Source organism: Protopterus annectens, chromosome 1.part1, assembly GCF_019279795.1.
Source record: "Protopterus annectens isolate FY-2018-M chromosome 1.part1, PAN1.0, whole genome shotgun sequence".
Classification (NCBI taxonomy): Eukaryota; Metazoa; Chordata; order Ceratodontiformes; family Protopteridae; genus Protopterus; species Protopterus annectens.
Genome location: NC_056726.1, coordinates 1291700199 through 1291710202, shown reverse-complemented (window position 1 = coordinate 1291710202; position 10004 = coordinate 1291700199). Strand labels below are relative to the sequence as shown.

The 10004-nt window shown below is 47.3% G+C and overlaps 1 protein-coding gene across 1 annotated transcript in view; it reads left to right on the top strand.

Annotated features, from left to right (window-relative positions):
* Nucleotides 1-10004, top strand: part of LENG8 (leukocyte receptor cluster member 8) — a 951153-nt gene that overhangs the window by 210252 nt on the left and 730897 nt on the right. Inside the window, exon 5 of the mRNA XM_044088951.1 lies at nucleotides 1375-1515. Within this exon, the coding sequence (XP_043944886.1) occupies nucleotides 1375-1515 (141 nt within the window). The remainder of the gene's footprint in view (nucleotides 1-1374; nucleotides 1516-10004) is intronic.

The following is a 10004-nucleotide window of genomic DNA, read 5'->3' as shown; positions in this document are numbered from 1 at the left end:
AATTTGCAGAGAGTATTCTCCATTCCCTCGATGTACATAGATAACTGAGACTCTACTTGGACAAAACTAAGTCCTTCAGAAAATCTGACCAACTGTTCATTTCCTTCCATCCCAGGGCTTTGGGTAAGGCAGTCTACAAACAAACTATCTCCTCCTGGATGAGGAAATCCACCCTTTTTTTGCTACTCTCATCATCACAAACCATTGCCTTAAGGAGTGTGAGAACATTCTACCTGAGGCATGGTTACCTCAAAGGCCTTCTTGAAAGGGCTAGACACAGCCTCCGTCATGGAGGCAGCCACCTGGTCTACAAGTCCATACTTTCAGTAAGCACTACAAGCTCGACCAGGTCTCTAGAGAACAGGGCAGCATTTGCCAGGGCAATCCTGCAGGGATTCATGGAATCCTCTACCTCTGGCACCTCCCAACATTCCTCCTAGCTGTGGTACTCAACCACAGTATGAATACTGCAACATGGGAATAGAAGGACATAGAATAGTTGTGTAAAATCTTACCGTAACCATAGATGTTCTTCTCTTCCATGTTACAGTATTCCGTCCCACCCTCCAACCCTCTGGTATTCTCAGTCTTTTCTGGTGTATCCCCTCTCTACTGGCAGTCTCTCCAGCCTTGCAGGGACATTTGCTTTTGCTTCTCCTTGGCCTTAGTCTCTTCTCTGGGCTTCAAGTTCTGAGGTCTGTGCGTGCCGACGTCACATTTATACCCCATGGTTTATGGCCATACATGTGACATCCCATGCACCTAGGCAGCCAGGCTTAAGCTTTTGTATAGGAGCCGACGTTGGATCACCTGAGAGCAGGAAATCCCACAGTATGAATACTGCAACATGGAAGAGGACATCTATGGTTATGGTAAGATTTTACACATCTATTGTTTCCACTGAGTGATGCCAGCAGTTTATTTTAACATGCAATCCATGTAAAGAGCAGCAAATGAATCTGGTTTATGGTATTTGCAATGAAAGTGATGCTAGTGTGTACTAGCTGAAGTCATTTACTCAGTTACATGCTAGGTAAAGTATTTAAAGTCTGCTGTTGCTGTTAATTTTTTTAAATTGAGTTTATATTGCATCAAACTCAGAAATTAAAAGTTAGACTGAACGAGAAGACTAATCTTGCCATCAGTGACTTTATTGCTGACATAGTTGCAGTGTTTTGTAGAACAGGGTTTAATAAGAGCTTATTTTCTTTTTGATGTCACTTCATGATATTAGTGCAGTTTATTACCTGATTTATGAATATTTAGAATGGATCCTTATGGAAGATGCTTTGCAACAGTAGTGTTAGCATAGCATAATCATCTTTTGGTATTTTACAGTTTTGTAAAGTAAGTGTACCTTTATATTTTGGCTAGCAGTGGATCCAGCTCCGAATCGGACAGCAGTTCATTCTCTGGCAGTGACTGCCGCGTTGAAGGACGTAGAGGATCCCAGAAAGGACGTGGGCGAGGTGCTCATATGGATCGTGGTCGGGGGAGGATGCAAAGAGGAAAGAGGTATACTAGTATAAGCTTATATATGTATAAAATTGCCTTTTCATAGTCATAATCTGTTAATTGTCATAGCAATTCAATTTAGAGTGCCAGAGCAAATTTTTTTTAATGTTTGTAGGAAGAAGTAGGGTTTTTTACTATACTCAGTCCCTAAAAACTCGTAGCATAACTTGCATTCACATTATTTATCCTTCTGTAGACTTGTTTTTGTCCTGTAGTGCCTTTTTTTTTTTGTAAGGGAGCATGGGGGGGGGGTTAAGAGGAGTGCTGCTCCCCCCCTCTTTACAAATAAAATAAACTGGAAAATAAAGATGTTATGTTGTCCATATCTCACCTTCGTTCTTGCTGTTTGGGTTCGGAGCTGATCTTCAGCTTCGATTCAGCTGTCTACTACAGCTCGAGAGCTTTTACTGGCTCGAGGCTAGCCCTTATCCCAGCATGCCTAGCAGTAGTTACCCAGCTCTCATTTGCCGCTTGCAGCGTTGCGATTGCAAATACTGGCTTGGGCTAAGTGTTTTTCTATTTGTTTTATTTTTGAAAGAAAAATCTCTTATTTGTTTTATCTAACTTGTAATAGTAGATGTGATAGGGTTCAATCTCGCCGTTTGTTCTTACACATGGGTTCGGAGCCGATCCTCGGCTCCGTGCCGGCCTCTTGCAAGCTCTGCATCGAGAAGAAGCTCGAGATAATCTAATACCCACAATCCCCCTCTGCCTTTACCTCAGATCTAGTTTGCCGCTGCTGCATACGCATTGTTGGGAGCTAGCTCGAGAGTCTAAGCTAAGATATAACTTTATTTTGTTATATTTTATTAGGATTCTATTTCTATTTGATGTTTTTCAGTATTATCTGTATGATTGTGTTGTGGTCTCGTTGAGTTATTGGTACCGTTAACTGTTTTTATCGGTTAAATATTTTTCGGGGCCTACACCCTTCATAAATTTACCTAGTTGAGGAAACTTATTACCGGATTTGACAATTTTTATCGGATTTGACAAACTTTATCGGATTTGACTGTATTACTGGATTTGTCTTTCTTTTCCTATAATGTCTGAGAAAGTGAAGTCAGGTTTCAAGCGTTGTCAGTGTGGCCAGAAAATGTCAGTCACTGACAACCATAGTTCCTGCGTCTACTGCCTTGGCCCTCTCCACTTGCAAGAGGACTGCTCTATCTGTCACTCTTTTAGTGGGAGGGTCATGACAGATAGGCGCAGGAAACTAATGGACAGAGGTCTATTGAAACCGTCTTTCCAGGAGGCTTTGGATGCTTCTGACCAGGCATCGAAGTCCTCTAAGGAATCGAAGACGTCGGAGCCCAAGTCATCGGCTCCGAGCTCTTCGACAAAGGTTAGATCACCGGTTCCACAGACTTCGGGGCCGAGTGTTCAACTGGTGTCGGTTCCTGAGCCTCGAGTCTTGGAACCGGTGATGGAGCTCCCTCCTTCGACCTTATTGAGGTCGGCTCCGTCTTCGGTTCCTTCGACCCGTTCTTCCTCCAAACTTTCGGATATCGATGTGGATCGCGTGGTGCAGAAGTTATTGGAGCATTCGGCCCTCTCCAAACTTATTTCGGTTTCCACACAGTTGGTGTCGAAACTTGAAGGCCTTCCTGTATCTCCATCCATTCCTCCTCCGAGACCGATTCAGTCTTTGGAGCCAGAAGAGGCTGATCTACTGATTGCGGAGCCCTCGGGTCCAGAGCCGTCCTTTTCTCGGTCTGTTCCTCTCACCTCGACTCCGTCGGAACCGATACCGGAGTCTCGGAGCCGACAGTCTGTCCTGGGTTCCGGGGCCGAGAGTCGAACCGACGTTTCGGTTCCGACTCTCCCCCTCGGGGCCTCGGCGTGGATCGATTCGGCTCCGTCCTCGGGGTCGATGCCTTCGGTGCCCGTGTCGGGGATTCTTCCCATTTCCTCGGAACCGGGGGACTCTTCGATGCGGGACCCGGGAGCATTCGACCTGATGAGGAAGGTGTTGTCTACCCAGACAACCACATCAGTGGAAGCAACCTCTCCTCCCCATAAAGGGCCTTTGTCTTCATCTGCACCCACGGCCACATCCAAGCGTCGGGCACCAGTGTCTCAGCCACCCTGGAGGGTGCCCTCTTCTTCCGAGGCTTCTTCGGATGCTCCCCACGAAGAAGTCCCTAGGAAGAGATCGTGTAAGAGGAGACACTTGGATTCTCCACAGGAATCCTTGACATCTGATACTGACTTAGATGAGTCAGAGGGGTCCCCTAAGTCACCTTCGGAAGATGTCTCTTTTTCGGACATATTGGAGATCCTGAAGCAGAGAGGTGACTGGCAGTCCCTTCCCCCTTCTGAGGATGAGTCAGTTCTGCTGAAGGCATTTGGTGCTCGCCCTTCCTCCTCCTGGGTCACTCCGCCCTTCAATGAGTTAATGGAGTTGATTGCTCGAAGGGCGTGGGAGACACCTGACACGGTGGAACCAGTCCCTAGGAAGCCAAGTAAGTACATTACGGCACCACAGGACAAGGCTTACCTCACCAAAGGAGTTCCAGTAGACGCCATGGTGGTGGCAGCCACGAAAAAGGAGATGTCGGAGTCTTCCTCATCTGTCCATCCGCCTAACAAAGATTCTAGGACCATGGACAGATACGGGAAGCGCATTTTCAGTTCAGCGGCTTTCTCTATGCGTTCCCTGAACTATTTGACTCATTTTACACGTTTACAGAGGGATCTAGTCAAAGAGTTGGGAGATACCCTCCAGAGTACTACAGATGCTGCTGTGTCAGAGAAAGTTACAGCGCATCTCAACACCCTTACATCCATTGTAAACTCGTCCATGAGGCTGATATCTTACGCCGAAGGATCGAGTAGGGCAGCGGCTTCAGCGATTGCTCTTCGTAGGCAATCCTGGATGCGCTTATGTTCGTTCTTGGAAGCCTTCAAGTCTTCCTTTACTAACGCCCCATTTGATGGAGCCACACTTTTTGGCCCTAAAGTAAAGGAGACCCTTACCGGTGTGAACAAGAGGAAAGACTCTGTCTGCTGTCGGAGTCCGTTTTCCACCCTTCCAGACCGTACCCCAAAGGGCAACGTGGTGGGAAAATGTGGTTTCGAAAACACCAAGGATCTTTCCCAAACACACAGGGTGATGCCCCCTCTAGAGTCAGAGGGGGGGGCAGAGGTGGAAGACGCCGCCCTGGCGGCAGAGGGGGTCCATGAAACCAAGGTGACAGGGATAACCTCCCTGGCAAACCTTTCCAGCACTCCTGAGAGGAGGCCCGACTGTCCTGCTCTGGAGGCAGTCGGGGGTCGCTTAGCTTTATACCCTCAGGCCTGGCAAAACATAACTACAGACAAGTGGGTAAATAGCGTGGTTACCAGAGGTTACAACATACCCTTTCTATCTCAGCCCATTCCAAAGAAAAGACTCCCAGATGTACCGCCCCATCTGCGAGAGCCAGCAGCTATAGAAATTTCAAAGCTGCTAGAAAAAAAGTCATCCAACCAGTACCAGCGGACCAGCAAGGATTCGGGACTTACTCAAGGTTCTTTTTAGTTCCAAAGAAAACAGGGGACTGGAGGCCCATTCTGGACCTAAGCTACCTCAATACCTTCGTCAGGAAAGAAAAGTTCCGAATGGTCACGCTTCAATCGATCCTTCCATTCTTACAGAAGGACGACTGGATGTGCTCAATAGATCTAGAGGATGCATACTACCACATCAAGATGGCCAGGGCATCCAGAGATCATCTGCGCTTCCGGCTGGGGGCCAGTCACTTTCAATTTTGAGCCCTGCCCTTTGCTCTGACCTCAGCCCCCAGGGTCTTCACCAAATGTATGGCAGTGGTAGCGTCTCACTTGAGACGCCAGGGATTCCAGGTGTTTCCGTATCTGGACGACTGGCTCCTTTCTGCCACCACCCGGCGTCAACTACTACAGGCCAGAGACTTTGTTCTTCAACTGTGTGTTCACTTAGGGATTTCCGTAAACTTCGGAAAATCCTTACTTCAGCCATCACAAAACATCTTGTTCATAGGAGCAGAGTTAGACACACGTCAGTTGATTCTGAGGCTTCCCAGAAAGGATATTATCACTTCAGACTCATATTCGTCTTCTACTCTTGTCAAGGAAATCTCCTGCAAAACTAGTACTAAAGGTGTTGGGCCTCATGTCAGCCTCCCTGATTGCAATTCCCCTGGGAAGACTGCACATGAGAGTCCTACAATGGCTGCTGTTTGCACAATGGTCGTTTCAACAACTACCTCTAACACACGAGATTCTTATAACAAAGACATGCAAAGCAGATCTAAACTGGTGGCTTCAAACGTGCAACCTTTCCCAAGGGAGACCGTTTGTGCTACCCACGCCCACAGTTACAGTGACCACGGACGCTTCCCTGATAGGGTGGGGGGGCATCTTTCAGGGACAGACAGTCCAAGGCGAATGGACCAATTTGGAGTACAATCTGCACATCAATGTTCTAGAGTTGAGGGCAGTGTTTCTAGCGTTGTAACACTTTGCTCCCCTTCTTCCTCTAGGGACTATTGCAGTTCAGACGGACAACATGTCGGTAGTCTGGTACATAAACAAGCAAGGGGGAACCAAGTCCTATCAGCTATGCAGAGAGGCCATGAGAATTTGGCAGTGGGCGGAGTCCACGGGTCGCTTTCTAATAGCAACGCACATCCGGGGTCATCCAACGTCATAGCCGACAGGCTCAGCAGAGCAATTCTGTTACCGCACGAGTGGTCCCTAAAACAGTCAGTGGCAAAAGGATTTTTCGCGTGGGGCCAGCCTTCCTGCGATCTGTTTGCGTCTCCAATGAACGCCAAATGCAGGAGCTACTTTGCCCTATTACCCTCCAGGGAAGTCCCCAGGGACGCACTGGTTTACGATTGGCCCCGGGACTCCTGTGCGCATTTCCCCATTTCCTCTGATATCAAAGTTTCTCCAGAAAGCCAAGAACCTACACAGGACGATAATCCTCATTGCCCCATTCTGGCCTCGTCAAATTTGGTTTCCCTTCCTGAAGATACACTGCATTCGGGGACCCTGGATTCTGGACCCAGAGCCAGACCTATTGACTCACTCGTCAGGGTTCCCCATTCCGCTTCTGTCCCTCCATCTAGCAGCTTGGCTGCTCCAATTCCCAACTTAGCCAGGTCTGATCTTTTGTCACCAGCAGTCCAGGATATTTTGGTGGCTTCGCATAAAGCTTCCACTACTAAGACATATGCTAGCAAATGGAAGCGATTTGTATTCTGGGCGAATACACACCATGTGGATCCTTTTATAGCTCCTTTGAATAAGATCTTAGAGTTCTTAACAGACTTATTCCATCAGGGTGCTTCTCCTGCTACACTAAGAGTTCAATTGGCTGCCATTTCAATTTCCATGTGGAAGAATGTGGAGCTCCTGTTATGGCTCACAGACTTTGTAAAGCCTTTTAAAAGGAGTTTTTCATATTAGACCACCGGTCAGATCTCCTACGTCACCTTGGAGTCTAAACTTGTTGCTATCTAAATTAATGTTGTCCCCCTTTGAACCTGCCTCTTCTTGCCCATTAAAATTTTTATCCTGGAAAACTCTCTTTCTGGTAGCCATTACTTCCGCTAGGCGAGTATCTGAACTTCAGGCTCTCTCCATCAAGCACCCGTATTTGATCTTTCACTCTGACAGAGTTTCTCTTCGAACCAATTCATCCTTCCTCCCTAAAGTGTGTTCTATTAACAATAATAATCAGTCCATTGAATTACCCACTTTCTTCAAAACCACTCCAACAAAATGGAGTATATGTTACACAAATTAGATGTTCACAGACAGCTAAGATTTTATCTGGATAGAACAAAAGATCACAGAAAAACAGATCAACTCTTTGTGGCTTTTGCTGATAGCAGGAAAGGACTTGCAGTTACCAAAAGAACTCTTTCTAAATGGTTAACGGATTGTATAATCTATGTCTACGATTCTTCAAATCAAACCCTGTTACACAAACCCAAAGGACATTCCACAAGGTCAGTGTCTACATCTTTGGCTCATGCAGCCCGCCTACCACTGGACGCTATTTGTGCAGCTGCTACTTGGTCTAAACCACATACATTCATTTCTCATTATAAGGTAGACAAGGTTTCTAGGGACAGGGCAACCTTTGGTTCCACTGTGCTCAAGAACGTCCTCCCGTGAGTTCCTCAGGAACAAGGAGCTAGGGACGCTACCCATGTGTAAGAACAAGCGAGATTGAACACTATCACATATAGAAGTTATGTCCTTACCATAACGTTCCATGTGGAGTGTTCATCTCGCCTTTGTTCTTACAGTCCCACCCTCCCACCCTTAGGAAGAACGTTCTTTGATGCCTGGCCAGGAGCATTCTGCTACTGTTACAAAATTGTGTACATAGTTGGCATATATATATTTTTATATATGTCTGTCTGGCTTATATATATATACTTATGTGTAGATTCTTTCTGTACATATGTGATGTAAGCATGAGTGTGCTATTCTGTAGATTGGTTTGCTTGCAAACTAGATCTGAGGTAAAGGCAGAGGGGGATTGTGGGTATTAGATTATCTCGAGCTTCTTCTCGATGCAGAGCTTGCAAGAGGCCGGCACGGAGCCGAGGATCGGCTCCGAACCCATGTGTAAGAACAAAGGCGAGATGAACACTCCACATGGAACGTTATGGTAAGGACATAACTTCTATTTGTCCCTTGTTTTTTCTACCGTGTTCTTCGTGTTTCACTGTTGCAGTCCTAACATATGGGTTATCCAGCTCCCGGTAGCCCTCAGTCGTCCTGAATACCAGAGTCCTCGGTATATGATGTCGGCTGCCGTAGGCTGTAAAACTGATGTCAGAACATTGGGTATAAAAGGAGGCAGCTGATGCCATTCCATCAGTCTTTCTTGCTGCAGATCCCGAAGCAGATGCAGTTCGCACTAGTGCCAGTCGGCTGTTTACCTTCTTTTTGCATTCTGACTACCAAGTTGAAGATGCCCTCAGATAAGTACACCGTTGGGGACCCTCTTTTCTTGCTTTAACGAATGTCCGATAAAATTAATAACTGTCTTGCTTGTGGAAAACAGATTCCGCACCGTGATTTTCATTCCTATTGTATAACTTGTTTGGGCCTTGAGCACGACGTCCCTAATTGTGATCTCTGTGCTTCCTTCAACCCGCGTACCATATGCCATAGAGCTAAGATTTAGTATAAGCATTTCGGAGTCTGGCCTAAGTTTGTCGGTATTGTGTCTTCTGGTCTCCCGACATCAGATGTACCTAACAAATGCAAGGACAAGGACCGCGACAGGCCTAGGGTTAAATTTGCTGACGATGCACCGGTAAAATTGGTCAGCCCAGCGTGAGTTAGTGGGGCACTTTTGCAGCCCCTGCAGTCTGCAGATTTTCAGCCGCAGGCCTCTGCCGAGACCTTTACGGAGTCCTCTATGCCGCAGGCTGCTATTTCGTCTTCAGACCCTCCGCCTGTCGCCGCCTCAGATGAGTCCGGAGCCCCTATGCAGGCACCGGCTTCTGACGCCTCTTCTCTTCGACATGAGACCAGAGCCAGACTGACTACCTTAATTCAGACTTCTACAATTGCTAGTCCTCCCGAGTCCCTCTGGATTTCTAGCAAACCTTCCAGCCGCAGATCTAATCACAAGCAGCCGTCAGCCTCCCCTCCTTTGCCTCATTCCCAGTTGGTAAGGATGGCTAGTGATCTTCTTTTCCATATTAGGGGCTCTCAACCCACCCTTCCAAGAGGGCTAGGGTTATTGTCTCCTGATGATGTTCATCATGTTACACTGCTGCAGTCATTACACTTGGGTTATCCCTGCCGTCAGGCGGTTCTCCAGTCGGCCTGAGTTACCAAAGTCTTGGTCCGGCGTCGGTTGTTGTCGCCTCCTCCCTGACGTCAGTGCGACAGGGGTATATAAGATGCAGCCAACGCCATTTTCTTCAGTCTTTCTTGCCGCGCAGTGCCCGAAGCAAAAGCAGTTTGCAAGTGCCGGTCGGCCATCTCCTGAGGTTTTCATTCCGAATCCAGAACCGAAGTCTTCTATAAAGCTAAGTACCCCATTGGGGAAACTTTATCTTGTCTCAGACCGATGTCAGTAAAAGTTAATAACTGTATTTCTTGTGGGAAGCAAATACCTCATAAGGATTTCCATTCCTATTGTATCCCATGCCTAGGCCCTGACCACGACGTCACTGGTTGTCAGTTTTGTGCTAGGTTTAACAAGCGCACTATTAAACGTCTGTTTGATTTTGCCCGACATTATTTTGGTAGAAAATTCAATTTTACCATGCCGTCGGAACTTCCGACGACCGGAATACACAAAAAGCACAAAGACAAGGATAGGCATCCGAGGCCCAAAACTGACTAAACCTCTTCTAGGCCAGTCGCCGGTTCTCCGGTTTTCAGCGAGGCGCCTTCGCAGCCCCTGACGACCGCTTCTGTAGAACGACAAGCCGCCTCTGTCTCCCACGTGGAGACGGCTGGGCCTTCGGATGCACAAGTTCTTC